The sequence below is a fragment of the Passer domesticus genome, chromosome 2, assembly GCF_036417665.1.
Source record: "Passer domesticus isolate bPasDom1 chromosome 2, bPasDom1.hap1, whole genome shotgun sequence".
Taxonomy (NCBI): Eukaryota; Metazoa; Chordata; class Aves; order Passeriformes; family Passeridae; genus Passer; species Passer domesticus.
This window is the reverse complement of record NC_087475.1, coordinates 81,614,110-81,636,493: the sequence shown is the minus strand read 5'-3', so window position 1 is coordinate 81,636,493 and position 22,384 is coordinate 81,614,110. Positions and strand designations below refer to the sequence as shown.

The 22,384-nt window shown below is 38.0% G+C and overlaps 1 protein-coding gene across 8 annotated transcripts in view; it reads left to right on the top strand.

Annotated features, from left to right (window-relative positions):
* Window positions 1-22,384, top strand: part of LOC135294387 (N-acetylated-alpha-linked acidic dipeptidase 2-like) — a 35,732-nt gene that overhangs the window by 124 nt on the left and 13,224 nt on the right. Inside the window, exons 1-13 of one of the 8 annotated variants that reach the window (XM_064409561.1) lie at window positions 3,432-3,533; window positions 4,694-5,019; window positions 6,497-6,608; window positions 9,511-9,697; window positions 11,243-11,344; window positions 12,161-12,286; window positions 12,948-13,134; window positions 14,625-14,718; window positions 15,048-15,146; window positions 16,826-16,911; window positions 17,546-17,665; window positions 18,070-18,152; window positions 20,973-21,036. In XM_064409561.1, coding sequence (XP_064265631.1) covers window positions 4,932-5,019; window positions 6,497-6,608; window positions 9,511-9,697; window positions 11,243-11,344; window positions 12,161-12,286; window positions 12,948-13,134; window positions 14,625-14,718; window positions 15,048-15,146; window positions 16,826-16,911; window positions 17,546-17,665; window positions 18,070-18,152; window positions 20,973-21,036 — 1,348 coding nt within the window. In that variant the 5' untranslated portion in view covers window positions 3,432-3,533; window positions 4,694-4,931. Of the gene's footprint in view, window positions 1-3,431; window positions 3,534-4,134; window positions 4,227-4,693; window positions 5,020-6,496; window positions 6,609-8,768; window positions 8,900-9,510; window positions 9,698-11,242; window positions 11,345-12,160; window positions 12,287-12,947; window positions 13,135-14,624; window positions 14,719-15,047; window positions 15,147-16,825; window positions 16,912-17,545; window positions 17,666-18,069; window positions 18,153-20,972; window positions 21,037-22,384 lie in introns of those variants that run through there. The other 7 variants (XM_064409558.1, XM_064409559.1, XM_064409560.1 and 4 more) reach the window with 7 other exon arrangements.

The window sequence follows — 22,384 nt, the reverse complement described above, 5'->3', positions numbered from 1 at the left end:
GGGAAATTCCAAGCACAAATCCAGGCTGGGCAGAGAATGGGTGGAGGCTAGCCCTAAGGAGAAAGACTTGGAGGTGTTCGTGGATGAGAAGCTCATCATAACCTGGCAAAGTGCACTTGTGGTCCAGAAAGCCAGCTGCATCCTGGGCTTCACCAAGAGAAGTGTGACCATCAGGTGGAGGGAGGGGATTCTACCCTTCTGGTCTGCTCTCGTGAGCTCCCAGCTGCAGCGCTGTGTCGAGCTCTAGTGCAAGGAAGGCCTGTGTAAGGAATCTAGAGAAGAACCATTAAACCACAGGCCTGGAGCACCTCTGCTGTGGAGACAGCCTGGGAGAGCTGGGGCTGTTCAGCATGGAGAAGAGAAAGCTCCATGGAGACCTCAGAGCACCTTCCAGTACCTAAAGAGGGCTGGAGGGGGACTTTGTAAAAGGACATGTGTGACAGGACAAGGAGGAGTGGCCTTAAGGTGAAGTGCACAGTCCTTTACTCTCTCAGTCTCACTGGGTACATTCTCTTCTGAAAGAAAGGGTCAAAGTTTGCAAGCTGCACTTGTCAGCTGCCGGCATTGTAAACATTTAGTTGGAATCTGATAATGGTCTCTTGAAGCTTAAGATAAGAGAGACTCAGACTCAAAGAATCAGCATCTACTATTGTTGTAATCTGATAGAAAGAGTGCAGAGGCCGTGAGAGAGTTCAGGGGTCTGTGCAACTGGCAGAGTCAGAAGGAAATTATTGATTTGAAGTTGCAGTTGAGCATTCCCCTGTTGCCATTTTTCCTGCCAGAGCTGTCTTTCTCACAGATCACGGTCCCTTGATCTCTCAAGCCACAAGTTCAATCTTTAGCCAGGCAGTAGGTCAAACACCACAAGAGCAGTGTATCTTTCTTGCTGCAGATATTAAGCTTTAGGGCCCAATTACTACAACCTACAGTTTACAAGCCCTGGCATTCATTCTGTGTTTCGTGTACCATTACTGGCTTTACTAATTGGCTGAATAGCAGAATTATGCATTCAACACACAAATGCATGCTAGTTTTGCATTTGGTATGTGTATCCTTGCCAAATATTTTTTGAGCTTTCCTAGTTTACCAGGGATTTATGTGTTTTAAGTAAGTAGAGTATATATAGCTACCTGCAAGTGCTGAACCTCACTCTTGTTTTCACTGTCCTGAACTCAGCATGAGGCATATGCAGTAACTAATAATTTTTATGATAATTCTAAAAGTGATACTAATTTAAAGAAGTACTGTATGTTCAGGAGTTTACGGTTTGGACCATTTTTCTCACCTGCTATAAGAAAAGGAATCCTTTTACCCTGTAATCTTTTCATAGTTTGTTTTGCATAATTTCTCTGACTACTTTGGGTTGGTCTGATCTCCTTTTAGCCTCAAACTTTGATTAAACTTAGACTGAAGTGTGTATTTTCAAAATTAAGTAAAATACTCAGCTATTATCAGCAATACATTCGTACAGGTATCTCACACTGGTAGTATCTTAGTTCCAGCTGGTAAAGCCCCATGTAAAATAACAGGGTGGCTGATGGATGTGGCCTTGATATTGTCAAGAAAGGACTCAAAGGAAGATGAGTCTTTTGGGCTGCTGATCATGTCGAGAGCTCTGAGGTCTCTCCTTGGGTGCAAAATGAGATGATCAGTAACAGCTGAGAGTGAGATGAGGTTTGTGTTGGAGCGGCTTCTTCCACCTTCTCACATATGTGACTTTGCATTCCTGACAATGCTTTATTTTGGATCTCACATGTCAGGATCATTTTTCTCTGACTCCAGTTATTCTGAGGAGCATTTGTAAGATTTCATACTATACTTGGCTTTGTGTATATGTATGCATGCAACAAAACCTCATCTCGCTTCTGTGTCACCTGAGTGAATGGTAGTTACTCAGCCTTCACATGCTGATTTTCTTCCAAGGAGTTTGCAGGTGAGATAAGTCAGCAATACTTTTGCAACCTGCAAGCCAATACAAAATGTTTGTATATAAAACAGGTATGATCCCAGGGGGACAAAAAAAAGTCTTGTGTAGTAATGTCACTCTTTTCACCAGCCTCCACAGCACAGCAAGCTGATTCATAGAATACAATACAACAGTTTGGGTTGGAAGGGTCCTGCAAATACCATCCAGTTCTCTCCCCCTGCAATGAGCAGGGACATTTTCAACTGGACCAGCTGGCTCAGAGCCCTGTCCAACATGACCGTGAATGTTTCCAGGGATGGGACATCCACCACCTCCCTGGGAAACTTGTGCTAGTTACTCACCACCCTCACTGTAAAAAAGATTCTTTATATCTAGTCTGAATCTACCCTATTTTAGTTTAAAACTATGACTTGACCTATTGCAACAGGCCCTACTAAAAGTCTGTCCCAATCTCTATTGGGTTTGTGTGACGACGTTTTCATAGTGAAGGGCTACAGTGGTGGCTTCTGTGAGGAGCCCTGGAAGCTCCCCCTGTGTCTGACAGAGCCAATGCCAACCAGCTCCGAGATGGCTGCTGGGCAAGGCTGAGCCCATCTGAGGTGGTAGCAGCACCTCTGGGATAACAGATTTTAGAAAGGGAGGAAGTTACTGTGCAGAAGCAATTAGAGCCAGACTACAGAGCACTGAAAAATGTGTGGGCCCTGCAGAGCCCAAGGTTAGTGCAGAAGGAGGGGAAGGAGGCATTTCAAGTGTCAGAGCAGAGATTCCCCTGGAGCCCATGGGGCAGGCCATGGTGAGCACCATGGCTGCACAGAGCAGTATTCAGAAGAAGTCTCACCTGGCCTCTAGCTGTTACCCCAGAGCAGGACACAAATGCTGCCCTGTACAGGTTTGCTCTGTCTAGAAGTTTAGGACACTCTCTGAGCTCCCAGATGACACTGTCTATTAGGAAGTAAACACTCTCAGTGCAGAATAATTCAAGTGCCTAAAGTTAGGTGCTTATCACACTTTAGATACCCTAGGATATCTGGCCTGAGCCCAGGATGGCCCTTGTGTTGCATGGGGAAACCCCATGGCATAAAAAAGTTGCAAGTAAAGAAGGTTAAGCTGAAAAAAAATTGTTGCAATGTGGGAGAAGATGGCTTAATTTTTGGCTTGGTTTCTGACTAGCCAAGTCTCTTTTAATTTGTAATAAATTACTTTTTCCTGAGTGGAATCTGTTTTGCTAATGATGGTAATCAGCAAGTGATTTGTGTTCATTTCAACCCATAAGCTTTTTCATCTTATTTCCTGCCCCAGTCTTGTTGAGGAGGGCATGTGATTGAAGACAGATTTACACTGTATGTTATACTTGCATTTAATTGTAACATAATATACTCCACCTGTGGCTAATCCATGGCATGTAAGAACTTGTCACAACTAATAACTAACAGTGATAGGGCTGTATTTTAAATGGTAGAAGCCATTTGGCTGCTGCTTGTTGTTCAGCCTCAGAATTGCTAATGCCCTTGTCACTTTAAAAAGACGTTCACATAGAAATAAATGCATTTCATACATTCTCACTGTTGCTATTCTTACCTTCTTCCTCCACTGATGTTATTATCATGTGAGGCCTAATTTTGATAGCAATCTCCAAAAGCACTTGTCACTTTACTGTCTATTATGTGCCAGTCCTACACCTGTGGTGCTATATAAATGTTAATAATACATCAATATGCTCATTCTTTGTGAGTTCTGTAGGTGGAATTCCATCTGGTTTGTATATGTCAATTCAGATGCTGGTGTGAAATGTCATTGCTGTTCAGAATTTGTGATGATTTATGAGCAGTTGGGAAATGACAGTGAAAAAAATCACAGGACTGGACCTGCTTATCTTTTGAACAAAGACATCCAGCCCTGTGCTTAAGACAGTGGCTATGACTGTTGTGGAATACCCAAGTGGTGTAATTTTTCTCTGAAAAGCCCTAGTTTAAGTAATTAGGACATTAACCAGTCTTTCCTACTTTTTCTGAATATTTTCAGCTCATCATTATGTATTTAAGAAAGTTTTGATACTCAGAATACTGACATTTCTTTCACAAACAGTATTTACTTTGGGCTTTGGGAGTGAGTGGTAGGAATCTGGAGCATGCCCAGCCTCCCAGAAAATCTTTCCTGCCTTCAGCTATATAACTGGTCTCAAATGGGCAGGTCCTCAGCTCCAGAAAGATCAGTCTTGGCTTCTGTGTAGCCATGAAGGAACTCGGTGGCAGGGAGTGATGGGCAAGGTTACTGAGTTTATGCAAAATGTGATGATTCTGTGAGCTTATCTTTTGACTGTTCACTGGGCTGCAGTTGTTTACTTTCCCATGAGATACTGATGGATTTGACTAAATTAGACGAGGAAAACTTGATCTTAAGAAGTTTGTAATCTTAAGTGCAAATAGCTAGAGAATATAGGAAATAAATTTGCAACTTTTCCTAGATGCAAATTGGATGATGTTTGGCCAATCTAAATTTTATTCTCAGCTGCTCTAAGTATACCTTCCTTGCTAAGGATTAATGTTACCATAGATTAAAAAGGGAAGCAATTCAGTGTTTCGTTGGTAAAGAGGAAATAATTTTTCCCTTAATTCCATCTCTTGGCCACTTCTGCTTGAACTGGTTGTGAACAAGCCTAAATCAGGAACTTTCAAAACCATAAAATCCTGATAATTAGTAGAAATTAAGATAATAAATACTACATGTACATTGTTTGGTGCACAGCCTGGTACATATTTGTTACAGAGATACACACCACGCTACACAGGGGCTGTCTGGTGGAATGGAAGAGTTTAACTGCATCTGGAAAACCATTTCATCACCATCAGCCAGGGATTAAAGTTGCTTACTTAGGCAGCATGAGAACTGAGAAGCAAAGAAGGCTGGGACAGCCCTGGGGCTGCGGGTGGAAGGAGGAGGAGGAGCAGGAGGAGGAGGAAGGCAGAGCTTGCCGGCCCCCAGAGCCTGCCGGGCAGTGCTGACCATGGCCGGGAGCAGGAGCAAGGCCACGCTCCGTGCGTGGCTCGTGTGCCCCGGGCTGCTCGGCTGCTTCTTGCTGGGCTTTCTCACAGGTGAGTGCGGAGACCATGGGCTCAGCCCAGCTTCTTTCCCCTGCACACACTTGTGTGCAACCCCTGTTGTGATTAACTCACCAGCAGGGAGATTGTAGTACTCTCTAGGGGCATGAGAGGGTATTCGTCCCACTGCTTTTCTAAGCTTTTCTGTCTAGCAGTTTCAGTCTTCAGGGAGCGAGGAACAGAACGGCTCTGTGCTTCAGCTCGGGACAAGCCCTGGGGAGCTGACAGCTTCCCAAAAGAGGGAGCCAGGCATTCAAAGGGAAAAGATTAATACAAGAGTTTGAGACTTCAGTGACTGCAAGATCTCCCAGATTTTTTTTTTTAATTTTTATTTCCTGTTTTTTATTGAAGATATTTTTAAATGCTCCTATTCTGTTGCTATTTTAGAAATCAAGGGTAGAATGTAGAGGAGGAGTTTGACTGACAGCCAAGTTACTGAAGTTTTCATTATGCACATTGAACTTCACTAGAGATTCTTTTCTGAAGTCACTTGCAGCATTTGATTTCAAATTAAAATTGCATGTCCTTTTTAAACTTGGGTTGTAAAACAAACCTAACACTAAAGCATGAAAGAAAAATCCATGAGGGTTATTAAATATATAAAATATTAGTTTAATTTTGGAGATCTCTGAGCTGATAATTTCTGGTGCTTGTGCTATGCTTATACATTTCCCTGAACATCATCTTTTGGCCCAGCTCCAAAACAGGATACTGGGCAAGATGGACTTTTAGTCTGATCAAGCGTCACCATTCAGTTCAGAGTGTTACTACAATTTAAGTGTAACAGGTCATATATACTGTGCACATGACAGCACATGTGTTTGTCTTTCTTATGAAAATTTTCCCGCTTTGGGATTGTCTAGCTATAATAATAAAAGGATTTTTTGTGTTGTTGTTTTTCTTAAGAAAAACTCATACAGTTGATATACCCTCTCCCTCTACTATTTATGGCCACTGAATAAACATTTTAAAACTGGATTGGGTGACAGTTAAATTTTTTCTTTTAGTTATTAAATAGACCAACCCCACCCTTCCCCACATCTGTAACTATTGCAATGCTGGCAGGGTGGCTGTTGAATCCTAGACCTTCACTTTAAATATGCTTACACATCTATTTTAAAATATATGCATAAGCTAAATAAAGTAATTTCATCATGAGTATCAGGAGTTCGAACCTCACACTGCAAACAGTTAACTGAGAATTTAAACTGTAGTTTAAAATTAATGAGAGAGGAGTCTACTTTAAAAAGGGGATTTAGGGTTTACTCTCTTAATTATGTCAATTTTAGACATTTCAGTCAATGAAATATATTTTACTTTTCTGCTTGGGCCCTCAGACACTGGCAGAGGGTGCTCTAAACCCTGTTAAAAAACCCTTGTGGTTTTAACTGTTTAGCACCACAGGTTGCACCTGTGCTCAAATGTGTGAGGACATTGTTGCTAAGTAGGAAACTTCTCAAATGTCTTTCAGGATGGTTTACAAAACTGACTGAGAAAAACCCCAACTCTTCAGATGTGCATCAAAATGTGAGGCAGAAACTTGTGGCTGAAATGAAAGCAGAGAACATCAGGAAATTTCTTCGGTAAGCTCGTGCATCGTTTTTTGAACAATTTTATCAGTCAAAAAAGCCAGAAAGTGATAACATCAGCTCCAAAGAAGTGCCTCTGAAAGCAGAGCTTTTAAGATGCTTTGGAGTATTTAGTTTGTTTGAAATGCTGAGGGAAGAAGGGAAAGGCTTACAACTCTTCTGTTCCCCCCCTCCCCATTTTTGAAGTTGCCTTTTTGAAGTGGTTGTACTGTCAAGTGTGCTTCCCTCAGCTGCATTACTGCTAGTGCTTACCAGTCTTCATGATTTCCCATCTTCATGATTTAATGAAGTGTGCCTTTTTTTTTTCTTCACTGAAAGTATCTGAAGCTCTAAACTCAGATAACTGTTTTCTTTCAGACTGAGATAATTTTACTCGGAGATATGATGATTGACATGAATTATATCTGACTGATCATCTGTTCCTTGTCTCTTTAAACTTTCAGTTTGAGCAGCTAGTCTAAGTAGAAAATTAATCTATTAAAAATTAAAGCTACAAATTTGGATGGCACTGAGTTGTATGTATACTTACAACTTAAAATTCCTTTAGTGTGGCCATACTGGATAATGTGCTGTTAATTGGGAGATCTGACATCCCATTATACCCCATCTTATGAGATAAAGGGCTCTGTCCATGATCTGTGTGAGTGTATGCTTGGTTAAAGCTTTCATGTTAGTAAATATACTTTTTTGCATCATAGTGCATCCATGCAGTTCTTTAAAACCATCTAAAATACTAGGGATATAAAAATACCTTTTTTTTTCCATTCCATGAAAATGAAAAAAATCCCCACATTATTTGATATATTTATATGTTCTATAGAGGAACTAATATATTCACATAAAAAGTAAATAAATACTCACTCTGGTTAGTAAGTCAACAGTTGCATCAAGGACATCAAAGGATTACTGACAAATTTGATTTCTACACATTTGTTCTAAACCCAAAAGGTGTCATACCTAACATCAATAAGCTTAAGTCTACAGGCCTAATCTTGTTTTGTATTCATTACTTTCAGTAGATTGGAGAGATCCTGAAAATTATGTTTGAGTGAGATTCTAGGCAACATAGTATGAAATAGCTCTGTAATTAGGCTAAAATCTCTTGGCTGTGGGATATTAATGGTTTCTCATTTGTCTGCTTGCTTTGGTAATGGGCCAAATGCTTCATGCTGGTTGTGGATTTTTTTGCCTAAATTCAAATAAAAATCAGGAAATGGAGAGAAATTGTATTAACACACTATCCAAAACGTTTGTCAAAAACATAAAAAAAAGTGAACTTGAGAATTTTGATCCATATTCTTCATTTTTCAGACTACTACATCTGCTTTTATCACATGGGGAAAAAACCTACAAGTCTCAGAAAATGCAGACACTTTGGTCTTAGCATTTTATCAGCGCTCTGGAAAGGATTAAACTGCTTGCAAGGGAAAATTTGGAAAAAAAAATCATGTGTGTTTTTCCTGATGGCATATGTATTATTCAGTATACTTAAAGAATTAAAAGGTACTTAAAATACTAGTGTGAATTAAAGTGCAAGGGGCAAACAAGCAACAGAGTTTGGCAAAGATTTCTTCCAGACTTTGGTGCATACCCTCACAGTTTAAGGAAAGGGAACAACAACAGCAGAGGGAAAAAGGTTGTGGTCTTCTTAGAGAATCTGGATGCATTCAAATCCTGGGGCCAGGAAAGACCTTTATGTTATGATTGCAATGTTGCTGTAGATGAGAAATTCTGATGATTGCAAGAGGCCCCAGGTGGCTGAAAAAGGCTGATACTGTGCCCCTCTTTTAAAAAATAAGGACAGCTTGGAGTGACTCTGAGCTGGTCAGTTTCAGGTCTGGAAGGGTGACAAAACATCCTTCTGGAGTCTGTTTTCAAACACACAAAGGACAGAAATATAGTTTGGAAGAGTCAGTAGTTATTTACTATTTGTTTGTATGGTCAGCGTATTGCCTTCTGTAAGGAAATGACTGGCTATGTGCATGAGTGGAGACATTATAGTGGCTGTGGCAACCTTAACTTTAACAAAGTTTTGGACATCATTCTCATTTGGAAGCTGAGGAAGTGCACACTGCAGAACAAGGGTTGAAAACAGTCTGAAATGACAGGCTGAAGTGATATTAATCATGGTATTTGCTACCTCTAATTAATGGTAATTGCTGGTATCTGACATCTGTGGGGCACCCATTGACAAGTAGCCTGTTGGGAATTGGAAGCTGATGCAGCGTACCTGGCTGACTGATGTGCTTTCACCTTTCTTACTTGTTCACTGGACCAAGCAAATGGTACGCGGGTTTCTCTAGGGTAGCCCAGAGGGACTGGATTCTGTGACTATTTATCAACATGGTGTTATATATCAACATGTGTTATATCTGATATGGATGTAAATGTTGTTAAGAAGGTTTTGTTATTCAGGCTTTGGATTAAGAAAAAAGAGCAAACCTATGCAGATAATTTAATGTAGTGATTTTATTAGGACACGCTGTGACAACAGTACAAATCCATGATCAGATGCCAGAATTATCTGCAAGTCTCCTTTCTGAGTACGTAGCTTTCCTACATTTATTTCTGCTTTTTGCATACTGCTAATATTCTTTTGCTGAATCTTTGACGTTGATTTTCATTGCTTGTGTGTAGATGTGGCTATTCCTGTTACGCAAAGAAAAAAGTTCAGTTGATTTATCTTGAGGCCTCAGGAAAGATCCTCTGCTCTGAGTATATTTTCTACATGCCCTCATGCAGACTCTGATAAGCAATCATGTTTTATACCTCAAGTTTTAAGACCTTACTGTCCATGCAGTGTGTCTTGAAGATTATCTTTACACACACTGATCATATTTCAGTATTGTATCTCTCTGCATTTGCTGCTTACCAGTGGTTTTCTGTTTTGTTCTAGTTCATTTACCAAGTTGCCTCACCTCGCAGGAACTGAACAGAATCTTCTTCTTGCCAAAAAAATTCAAGGCCATTGGAAGGAATTTGGATTGGATTCAGCAGAACTTGTTAATTATGATGTGCTTCTTTCATACCCAAATGAAGAGCAGCCAAACTACATTTCACTAATTGATGATCAAGGGAATGAGGTGATCTTTTCAATGACGAAACTATGTTACTGTAAAACCTAAAAAAATCTCCAAGTGATTTCCTGTTAAAAAAGTGTCATCCTCTGTATTCTCACCTGCTCAGCTCAGCATATGCTTTATATTATCAAAAAATAATCCAGTGCAAAGGGAATTCATATTTGGAAATGGTTTTTCAGGCTATGCAGAAAACACAGCAAAGTGACTGAGATCTGAGTGCCTCATATGGAAGAGTGAGGATGTGTGGAGAGGCTGCAGTTAACACCAGTAGACCATAAGGTGTTAGAAGGGTTCAGCTTAAGGATACATCTAGGCTAATATCCTGTTTCCATAAACAGATTTAAGTGGATGCACAGGGACATTTAAGAACAAAGAAATGTATTTCAGGCATGCAGTTCTTCCAGTGTCTCGCTGTTTTCAGCTCAGGGCTTCTCTGACTGTGCTGCAATTTGTCTCTTGAAAAATCTACATTAGATCTTTTCCAAGTATTTATCCAGTCAGTGACCCTCATTGCATCTCTCTTCCAAGTACCTATCCAAACCCTGCTTGAACAGCTGTACAATATTTGCTTCCACAACTTGCTGAGGTACTATCAATTTTATGTAGTATTGCCTTGTTTCCCTTGCTCTGAACCTGATCCTACTGGCTTCCTATGATGTCTCCTAAGTTAGTGTTAGAAGTACGAATGAACTAGTCAGTCTGTAGACATCTTCTCCCTTTTGAATGCCTAGGGAAATAAAGAAGTTGATATAAATTCTGACAAGGATGCTGAGCAAGGAGAGGAGGTGGCACTGCTAGAGCAGCATCATAGCACATAGGTAAGGATGAAGAGCCAGGGTAGAAAGTAAGGAGTGTGTGCTCAGGGATAACACAAGCTTAGAGGTGAAAGAATGAAGGAGTTCTTCCAGAAACCCTGTAACAGTGTCTCAGCTACAGTCTCACAAAGTGGCAACGGTGGATGTGCAACTTAAAGCAATGTGAGTGTTACAATGCATAGTGATGAAAGGCAACATGTTTAACTGGAGTATTACTAGACAAGAGATAAAGAGAATAATAATGCAGGTGGGAGAAACCACAAAAAGACACTTGGGATGACATGGATGAACCAGATGTCTTTTTCTCTTGGCAATTTTAAGCTACTTCTTTCCTTAGGTGGAGGCAGTGACTGATGAGCATCTTCTGACACGTGATCTGTCTCTTTGTATTCTTATCTGCATTCTGTTACAAAATTTCAGCTTGGATCCCTACCTGTGTTTTTGTTTGAACTTATGTGTACTAGTTAGAACTGTATTTTTTGCTATCAATTCATGGAAACTATAATTTAAACTTCTGACAAAGCTGACTATCTTGGCAAAAGACAAGGCTTTTGATACTTTTTATCCATAGGACTGCAGTATTTTGAAATAGTAATTATTTGACAAGAAGTCTGATGCACAGAAACTGAATAGCTGTCTCCTAACTTTAGTTTAAACTGTAATTAACATTTTCTTAGTGTGTGAATTTGTGCCTAGAATGTTTGACCAAAGACTACTGTTATTTTTTTGATAGGTTTTCAATACATCATTGTTTGAACCACCTCCACAGGGCTATGAAAATGTTAGTGATATACTACCACCATATAATGCTTTTTCAGCACAAGGAGTGCCAGAGGTGAGAAAAGAAATTATGTAATGGTACTGTTACCTATTTTTTGAAACACTTGCTGGGACAGATTGCTCCAACTTCTCAAAATATTTGTTGTTTTAATTATAATTTTTCTTAATTAAAAAACACCTAGGCACAGATAGGGCTCATATTATGCAAAGGTTAGAAGACTTTTATGAGTAAAAAAAGAGCTTTCCCAAATTGCTAGAACTCTGAATAACATAATAAGTGAAAAGTTTTTATCTTGATGGAAAATTTTGGATACATCTCAGATTGCTCCATGTTATTCAGTCATATGTAGAGGACTAGCTTAAGGCACAGATAGAAGTAGCATTTAGTAGAATAATGCTAGAATATTTATATCAAATTGGAAGACAGATTAAATGAATGCCTTCAAAGGCCACAAAAGTTCCTCACTTAATCTGCTAATTCATTATGGAACAGGTCAGGGACAACATTGCATTGCATAAATGAGTGAATTTTTATAGTAGTGAGTGTTTGTCTATATAAGGCATAGCACTGCTTTGTCACAGCCAGAAATGTTTGTCAGTTCACCAAAGTACTCTGGTTTATTTTGCAGCCTGTTTTTAGGACTGTTAACTGTAGGATGATAGCCAATCAGAATTTTGAGCCAAAGCTTCCTATAGAACATTGTGGATATATTTTGCTGTTGTTTTTATGGACACTGGATTTCATTTGTAGAAATGAAAAAAAAAATTAAAATCCTCTGTCATACATAGTGAATGAAATTTTTTCTGATAATTTTGTATTTTGTTTGTTGACTGACTGATTGCCACACCACTGCTTTTCTTTTCTGCCCAGGCAGATCTGGTGTATGTGAATTATGGCCGTACAGAAGATTTTTTTAAGCTGGAGCGTGAAATGGGAATTAACTGTACAGGAAAGATTGTCATTGCCAGATATGGGAAGATCTTCAGAGGAAACAAAGTAAGGGTTGTGTTTTAATTTTTCTTCTGTGGGTCAGACACTGTTGATGGCAGAGCTTGAGGGAATTAATAAGGGCCGTTCATTGGAACATATGAGCAGAAGGAAGCCTGAAATGTATCCATTGTGACTGCAGTCTAAGAATAACTTCCAAAACAGATGAATGTATTAAACTCCTGAGACAGAGATGACTGCAAACTCCCTAGGCAGCTCTTTCAAGAGAATAGTTCAGGGAACTGAGTATTTTGTAGAGCCAAGTCTTTTGATATGTGCCATCCATAGAACTGCAGTACTTTGAAATAGTAGCACTTTGACGAGGAGTCTGATGCACAGAAACTGAGTAACCATCTCTTCTGATTTTAGACAACAAATCTGGCAAAATTGGTGATAGTGGGGCACTGGGGATGGTGGTCAGGTTTTGTGCCTCATTTTTATGTTCTGTTCTTTATTTCATAGCCTTAAGCTATGACTAAAAGTTTGACACAAATAATGAACATACTGCATTTCACTATGCTTGGTTCTTCTGCTGAATCTGGGGTAATTTTCAACTCTTTCACATACTTATCTTCTAAAAACATGTGCATGTAAGCCAAGCTCAACATTCAGATTTATTGCTGCATTAAAAAAAAAAAAAGCTGCATCTTAAAGCCAAATAATTTTTCAGGTTAAAAATGCCATATTAGCAGGAGCCCAAGGGATTATACTTTACTCAGACCCTGCTGACTACTGTGCTCCAGGAGTAGATCCTTATCCAGGTGGATGGAACCTTCCAGGTGGAGGAGTCCAGCGTGGGAATGTTTTAAATCTGAATGGAGCTGGGGACCCTCTAACACCAGGTTATCCTGCCAAAGGTGAGTGCAAGTTCTGTAGCCTGGGCCATCAAGTACTTCATAAACTGCTGCTGGAAGTGTGGCACTAGAAGTTAATTTCTTTTCAGCACAGATGCACAGAAAAAAGCTGCTTGAAATTCTTAGTGACAATAGTTACTTTTCCATTGCAAACTAACTGTGGTCTTTTCAGGTCCCCAGGAGGAAGGAGGAATGATTGAATATGACTCCATGTTCTTAGAAGGCTAGTTTATTATTTATGATATTATATAATATTAAAGAATGCTATACTAAACAATACTAAAGAATAGAGAAAGGCTACAAAGAGTGATAATGAAAACTCGTGACTCCTTGCAGACACAACCTGACTGTGATTGGTCATTAAGTCAAAACAATTCACATGAGACCAATCAAACAATGACCAGTTGGTAAACAAACTCCAGACCACACTCCAAAGCAGCAAAAACAGGAGAAGCAATCAGATAATTATTGTTTTCATTTTTCTCTGAGGCTTTTCAGCTTCCCAGGAGAAGAAGTGCTAGTGAAGGGATTTTTCAGAAAATATGACAGTGACACACTAAGTTCTGTCTGTGTCATTCTAACTGCTTTCAGTTAGGCAGCGGAATAAAGTTTCTAGGAAACTTTTTGTGTGGTCCCACCCTTGTGACACGTAAAAAAGCAGGACATGTAGATTTACAGACTGTGAAGCAGCAGAAAATGAATGAGAATTTACAGCCTTTTTAAAATATCTGTGTTTCTCAAGAGGAGCATTTTAAACAAGGTTATACTTTGCCATCAAAGAGGACTAATAGCTTTACTTGGTGGTATGTTTCCTTGCTGATCATAACTTCCAGGCAGAAAAAACAGTTTAAAATCCTTTTTAAATGGAATAAAATTCCTATAGAAAAAATAAGAGCAGCCTGGAGTCTTTCAAAATTTGGTATCATGTGCTTCTCTTGTCCTTGTTGGCATCCTAAACTTGGTCTGAACTAAGATGCCTGCCAGTGCTGGGTGCTGATGGGATGGCTGTACAGGGATGCTTCTGGAAAGCTCATGGGTAGCTTGTGTGGCTACTGCTGGGGACATAAGACAACCTAAACCCAGGAGAGGTTGTGTGTGCCAGGTTCAGCAGGCTCACAGAGATGCTGGCTGATGTCTTCAACCCAGGGAAATGCATCTGTGGATGTCCTCTGCAGCTTGTCAAGCAGCTGCACAGGTGTCATATTCACCTCACATACCTGCTTGGTTTCCCCAGAGCCAGCTTGGAGGAAATGTAATAACATGGTTGGACAGCAATCTAGCTTTGCATCAAGCATGGGACATCTTTTGCACTGCAGTGCAGATGCATTACTGGTTCTGTCATTACAGTTTGGTTTTCTAGAAGAAGTGTGTGAGAAATGATGTAAGAATTAAAAAGAATCATGCATGCTTGTGGCTGCTCTGCTCAAAAGTGTTTCCAGTTTGGTTGAAGTTGCTAAGAATGCCATAAACTTGATATTGTTCTGGTTTCTCAGAGTACACTTTCAGATACAAATTTGATGGAGGTGTAGGGATTCCCAAAATCCCGGTTCATCCCATTGGGTATCATGATGCAGAAGTATTACTACGGTGAGTATACATCCGTCTTCCTCTCCAGAAGTCAGGGTTGACAAATGTGCAGACAAATGTTTCATATTAAGATAGCTAAATCTATGCTCTTACTTTCATTTGCTACTCTTTTGTAGTAATGAAAGTAATTCAGAAGTAATAATGTAGTAATTAATGTAGTAGTAATGTAGTAATTCCAGAAAATGTGGAAAATTCAAAGCATTCTGGTTTTGCAATAATGCTTTTAAGAATTTTGTGAAACCACCTAGGTTTTGCTGCAATAATTTTTAAGAGAATTTAAGGTTTCAGCCTAATGGTCAACTGCATATGTCTTGGTTTTCACTTCACAGTGCAATGGGAGGACCTGCAGCTCCAGACAGCAGCTGGAAGGGAAGTCTCAATGTGTCTTATAATATAGGGCCAGGATTCACAGGCAACTCTTCTACAAGGTCTGTTTTAATACTTGCCTGTTTTTACAGTATTGCAAAAAAAAAAAAAATCCCTCTGAGGAAAAGACTCTGAAGCAATACATCTACACATACTCTGAAGATATTTACTTCCTTCTGCTATGGATACATTTAGAGATAATTATTAGAATTTGAAAATAAATTGCATTAGAAAAAGATCATAAATTAGCAGATCAAGCCACATGACAATGACATTTGGCAATAAATTGCAATAAAGCTAAAGATCACTTTTCTATGATTTACATAATTATAGTTTCAGTTTACATGAGGTATTATTTAATGAGGACTGTTAGTGGACCCCAATGAACAGTGTGTAAAAATGGTGTATCCTTATCTCTACTTCTCCTGGATAACAAGTGTATGTCTGAGTATATATATAATTTTATAAATACTTCATTTATGATTATTCTTTTCTTCTCTGCTTTAACACTAGCTGAAAATGAATGAAGTAGGAATAACTAAATAAGAAAGCATATTTAACATAATTACAGTGCTGTTTGGAGTATCTTGAAAAGCAGCAATGAGAAAACAAGATGATTCATCCATTGTATCATTGTATTTTTGAGTACACTTTTTAACATCTTCCTACTTGATAGAGTAACTTTTTTTTTTGTAAATATGGATTATTTCTACACATCTTTCTCAGAGCATGTACATATCAAAATGAACCTTTTGATTCTAGGTAGAAAGTCACTTGCACGTGGAAAGTGTGCACTTATATGCATGTTTAAGGCACTGGTTTCTGTTACTTTCTGGGCAAAGATCCAGTGGCTGTCCTGAAGTAGGTTTTGATTTTGACAGCTATGCAGATTAGCTGCTGAAAAGATAACTTCAAATGTGGATCTCCTGAGGTTTTGCCAGACACAGAACCTCCCCATTGTTTGGTGCTTTGTTTCTTCCACAGCGTAAGGGGGCTGAACACTGTGTTAGTTTTATCTTTCCAAATACCCAGATTCCCTTTGTTTTTATAAAATTTCACAAGTGGATTTTACTGGTGGGGGACAGGGAGATAAAAAACTGTGCTTCTAGTAGAGGGTTTTCTGTCTTTAATGGAAGATTCCCTGCCCCTGACAGGAGATTGGAACTAGATGACTTTTAAGGTCTCTGCCAACCCAAACAATTCTGTGATTCTGTGACTGACAAATCTTAATCCCTTAGATCTGCTGTCCTAAACAGAGATTTCAGTTTATTTCTGGATGAATATTCCTAATTACCTTTCCTCCAGGTTCTATATTATTGCATGGATCTGTGCTAAAAAACCAAAGTGTATTCTTTGTAAACATTTGCATATCCACAATTATAATTTTGGTCAAAAGGGAGATGTATTTTTAATTACTGTGCGTGTTTTTCAGTTTATTCCTCTAGTACACAATTATCTGGTTGGTTCCCATAAAAAATATGTTCTATAAATTCTGCAAATCTTCACAAATTTATAAACTGGCCCAGCTCATAGGATTTTTTCTAAGGCATCATCAGCAGGCTAAACTGAAATAAAAAATGGGTTTCTGAGACAGCATGACAGTGCTGAACACACATTGGATCAGTGTTGAAAACACAAAGCAGGACAGAAGCACAAACTCTCTGGTTTATGTGTTATTAGCATTGGTTTTTTATTGGCTTATTAATCAAAAATGGTTACTCCACACTCCCTTTCATTTCAGAAAAGTCAGAATGCATGTTCATACAAGGAATAAAATCACACGAATTTACAATGTCATTGGCATCCTCAGAGGAGCTCTGGAACCAGGTGAGCATCAGGTGCTTGATGATTTTAATTCCTTCTTTCTTTTGTATTTGTTGAAATTGTACTTGTGTTGTAAGAAACTTAAAGTGTTTTAGATAACCACACAACACAGAGTCTTGAGAAATTCTTTGTAGTTTTATTGTCTTTCCCATCACACTATTTGTCATTGGCATTCCTAAGAATGGCATTCCCTTTAAAATACAGTGATAGACATGGGAGAATGTTTTTTTTTTTTTATAATTCCTGCCACTTTACAGTATGCTTCACCTTACATCTGTCATAGATTTTGCCTTTGGAATAATTAACATCATTCAAATTACAGAAAGCTAGTAATGATTTGGGATGTTAACATTATTCTGTTGATACTATTGATACTTTATATTATTGATACATTATACTACTGTAACAGGTCACACACAACAAAGACTTTTAAATATTTATTAAATATTTACTGTCTTTAGTTGCAGACCTTAGTAGAGTAAGTGAATGATTGCAGATCCCCTTAAAAAAATAAACTTGTAAAACTGATATTGAACTTTATATTTGATTTCATACAAGTAAAGATGCAGCCAAAGGAAATCACAGGTAATCCAAGTGCATTTTGAATTATTAATTGTTACTGTATGTTTGTTTCCAGACAGATACATTATTTTAGGTGGTCACAGAGATTCTTGGGTGTTCGGTGGTATTGATCCAACCACCGGTGCTGCTGTTCTGCAAGAAATCGTACGGAGTTTTGGTAAAATGAAGATGGAAGGTAACTTACTACAGATGTAAAATGATGGATAGAGGAAACAGCAGCTTTGAGCATCAGTGCTTCCATAAGCTTTTGTATTGATTTAACTTTTCACCTCTACTGAAAGTTTTATTTCTCATTATGAAAGCTGTAGGGTCATTGGAAAGATGCATATGTGGCATTGCGTGGTAGTTGGCTGAATTCATTCCCTTTTGAGTATTGACACCCTCTCAGCTGTGCAGAATGAAAATATTGCATTAAGAAGAAATGCCTCTGCAACAATATGTTCCCCTAAGGATTTTAGAGAGAATTTTTTTTTACTGTTATATCTGTTAAGTTCTGTTTTTAAAAGCTATTTCATTAAGCATGGTCAGTAGACTTTTAAAGTATAAGTTGAATTTTCAAGTTTAACTATGTAATTACAGGTTGGAGACCTAGGCGAACTATTATTTTTGCTAGCTGGGATGCAGAAGAATTTGGATTATTGGGTTCCACAGAGTGGGCTGAGGTAAATAAACTGTGTAAAGCAAAGCAAAACTTGAAAGTGTATTGCAGGTGACTGCACTACCCAGGATTTATTCCTAAACTGCAATCAAAAACTCTGTGGTAAAATCAGAGTACAACAGACTCCTTCAGGTGTTGTGAGACACTCATGTATTTATATAAATTACCTACCTAGCTAGCTTCTAACAACATAAGTGCACTAACTCTTCTAAGATTTAAAAATCTACTTTGATTCAAAGCTAATATCCCACAGTGGTCTATGTGTGGAAATTTATCTTGTCATTTAACAGAATGATAGCATTTTATTTGACCCAGACTGGTCTAACTTTCTATTTGAGAAATTTCTTCGTTTCTATAAATTCAAGTCCAGATTCTAAACCTCTGATCCATAAGCATGCCAAGCCTTTGTATGAAAATCAATCCTACTGGGCAAATGAAAGAATAGATAATCTGTGAGTGAATAGAACAAAATTCCTGTGAATTCCAGCATTGTAGGTTCTCAGGGGCAGGACAGTCAATTAATTCTGTAGGAGGATTCCTGACTGTATACCTGCCTGAAAGAAGAATGCTGACAAATTCAGAAGTGAGGTTCTGGGTATTTTTATCTTCCTTTTCCTATTGGGCACGTTCTTAGTGGATTTGTTCAACCCCAATAAGAAATATAGATCTTGCGAGAGTTTTCATTGCTTTGTCTGTAAATTCCAAATTAGAAATAGAGCAGGAAGAAAATTGCCTGATGAAACACATTTCTGCTGAACTATGTCAATTTATTAGTACTGAATATTTTAACAGATATATGTTGTCTTATCCTTCTGTTAGAATTTTATTTACAAGTTAATATTTAGCTGTGTGGATAGAGCTTTCAGAATCTATAAAATAAAAAACCAAATCTTCTTAGTTTAGTTTATTGGCATGTATTTCAGCGAATCACAAAATCACATAGCAAAATGGCACATGTCAGAAGAGGTAACAAACCCAGAAAAATGCTTCCACACACCAAGGGGATTCCATCACTCTTCTGTTAACAAAGCTGAGATTTCTATTCGTTCAGATCTGCGCTATTTTTTTCACCCATAAACTGTTTGGCTTCCAGCTGTAACAATGTCTTCATCTTACTGCTGGTTTATGAAACATGAAGAAAAAGTAATTTAAATTCTTTTAAATCATTTACTGAGAAATTTTAAATAGTTGGCATTAAATTTTCATCTCACGTGAACTCCTGAACTCCACTGACAAAAATATGCTGTATGTAGAACTTTATTTGTGATTTCTTTGTCTGTGTATCTCTGCATACATATAGGTGCTGTCAAGAAAAAAAAAACAAAACAAAAAACAACCAAAAAAAAACCACCCAAAAAAAAAAACAAAACCAAAAAACAAAAAACCACACAATTGTTATCTTTATGACGAATATGAAACAATGGTACTTAAGAAATCAATTTCTCTTGAACACTTCATTAATAAATTAGGGAGTTTTCTTATGTTCTATTTGTTAAATATTGCTACTGCTGTTCTGTAATGGGTTTTCTGTAATAATTTGGTATCTAGTAATCTATCATTCATTATTTCATGAAATGGCAGCTGTATAAGCTTAGAAAACTGTAAGTACAGTTCATATTTGAACATGTCTTTTAATGTTATTTTTTCCTTGGTTCATCTTGGTGGTGTGCATTACTACTCTTTTAGACCTAAATTAGATTCAGTTTCTCTAGAGACATTCCTCACAGCTTACATTCCTCTTCTCTGCAGCTGCCAGATCTGTCATGTATTAAATCTCGAGAAAATTTAACCCATGATATTCACCATTTTCTGTGTAACAGAAATAATTCAGCTGTGGCAACATCCTTTTGCTACACAGAAAATCTCGATTGCTCATAAACAAAGGAATTTATTTATGCTGCAAATATGATTTTGCATATATGCAAGGCCCCATATAGGCAAGTACAGTCTTGCTCCTTCCCATCATATTCTTTTGCAGGATCTCCTCTCCTGTTTGGGTTTTTTGGGGGTTTTTCTGTGATTTTAATTTCATTATGTAGTTATCAATTACCAATTAAATTTTTAGTTCACATGACTTACAAATTATTAGTTGGATTATAAATTGAATTAATCAAGTAACAATTGCTAACCTAATTAAAATATCTGTCACAAAGCCAAAATCTCGTGAAATACCACTTACCAATTAGAATATCAATTTCGAACATAATTACCAGTTTGAAAAAAAAATAAACAAGATGTCTGCATATATTTGTCATGAAAAGAATGCTTAGTGAACCCAGAATACTCAGTCAAGTGCATTTTAGTAGAAAATTTCAGTGTTTAGACTTATCCCATTTTGAAATGGAAGATTGTAGATATGGAAGGAGTGCTTGGTTTATCAGTGTTAAAATTGAGTTCAGTCCTGGGAGCATATATGGAAAACTAGGGATTAAAAGAATGGAGGAATTGTGGCTGACCTCACAGTCACATGTTGCACGTTCAGAAAGTGCTGAAGTGCAGAGTTAAAATGTATGTCATAACCAATTTTACTGTGTTACAATTCTGTTCAGTAATTTTCCTGCTCCATTTTGCCCTTGTGTAATGCAGCAGGAATCACCTACACTTTGTGGATGTTTTCCACAACAAATTAAATCCCAGAAAGGAACAATGAATTTCATATGTCCAGCACATTATCCCATCCTCAAACAATATAATTAGTAAGGTACACAGTAGTAATTATCCTGACTGAGATCTTAACAGTAATGCTCTAAAAAATAGTGCACTTAACATGCTCTTGACTAAATGCCACTGATTGGAAGTAAGAATTGTACATTTACAACCCTAGGAAAATTCCAAAGTCCTTCAGGAACGGGCAGTTGCTTACATCAATGCAGATTCTTCTATAGAAGGTGGGTCTTTTATTTTAAACTTTACCTGGCTTTACAGGTGTAAATTTTATTAGTTCTCTGTGAATTATTTACTGCATGAGACAGGTATTGTGGTATACAGAATAAGTAGAGCAAATACCTAATTAAGAGGGAGAGAGAACAATTTAAGTTTTCATGTTGCTTTCTTTTGCAAGTAGTGCTATCCATGAGCTGCACTCCATGTGTCTGAGTCCAGAATATCTCCTCTGGAGGAGTTTATTATTCTGTGCTAATGGACTGAGCATTCTGTATGTTAAACTGTCTCTTAACTGCATTAACTTTAATTTACAATTGTAGTTTGAATATATGACAGTCTGCTCCTTATTCTGATCACAGCTCTATCTCCTTTCCCTGTGGAATTATAATATTTTGAGACAGTAAATTATTGTGATGGTAAGACCTCAAGCTTACACTTTGTGGGGGTGGAAGATGCTTTGGTGCTATCAGCCAGTGTGTTCACCTTTGTTGATTGCCAGGAGCAGGGAGTTATATATTTATTACAGCAGGACTTTTAAAAAAAATAGACACTGAAAAGTGTTTCACAAAAAAACCTTATCCACCATTATTCAATTTACAGTGTCCTTCAGATTATGAGAAGAATTTGTCATTCAGGAGTGCTGCTTAGAAACTGGCCCTTTTTTTGGAGAGGGCCCAACACTATGATCTATATCACAAAATCCTTCTGAAATGATGTTGCACTTTATTACAGAAAGACCTTTTTGCTGTTTTCTGTGCCGAAATAACAGTCGGAAGAGTCCTGTGAAGCTGCTCTGCTGCATAACCTCAGTTATTCAGGGCATAACTCTTCCCATATCAAATTCAACTTATTTGGGCTTCCTGTGTGTGAAGAAAATTGATATCTACAGGCATATTTAGGAACTCTCTTTATTCCTGTCAGCTAAAAATTTTGTCTGTCACAAAAGTCTTGGAAAGAAAGAAAAGCCAAACCTAGTTTCTAAATGCTCAGTTGGAGCTGGGGAATAAGGAGGGTTAGAGCTGTTCATTTATACTGCCTACATGCTGGGTAAAAAGTAGAGCAGAATTTCACACCTAGAAAATCTTACAAATGAAATAATAGCTTTACAACTGCTTCATATTCTCACCATGAATTGTAACGCATATTTTTTAGTTGGTTTGCAGCCAACATGCTGCTGCCTTAACAATTTTCTTCTAAATCTTGATTATTCAAACATGTCTCTTGCTTTATGCATTAAAGAAAATGTGAAAGCAAAACAACTGGAAAAAAGTGTGTAATAAGAAAGAACACCATGTTCAGTGCACTGGCTTAGGTATCGTGGACATCTCTCACCTGAGCAGTAAAATCCCCCGT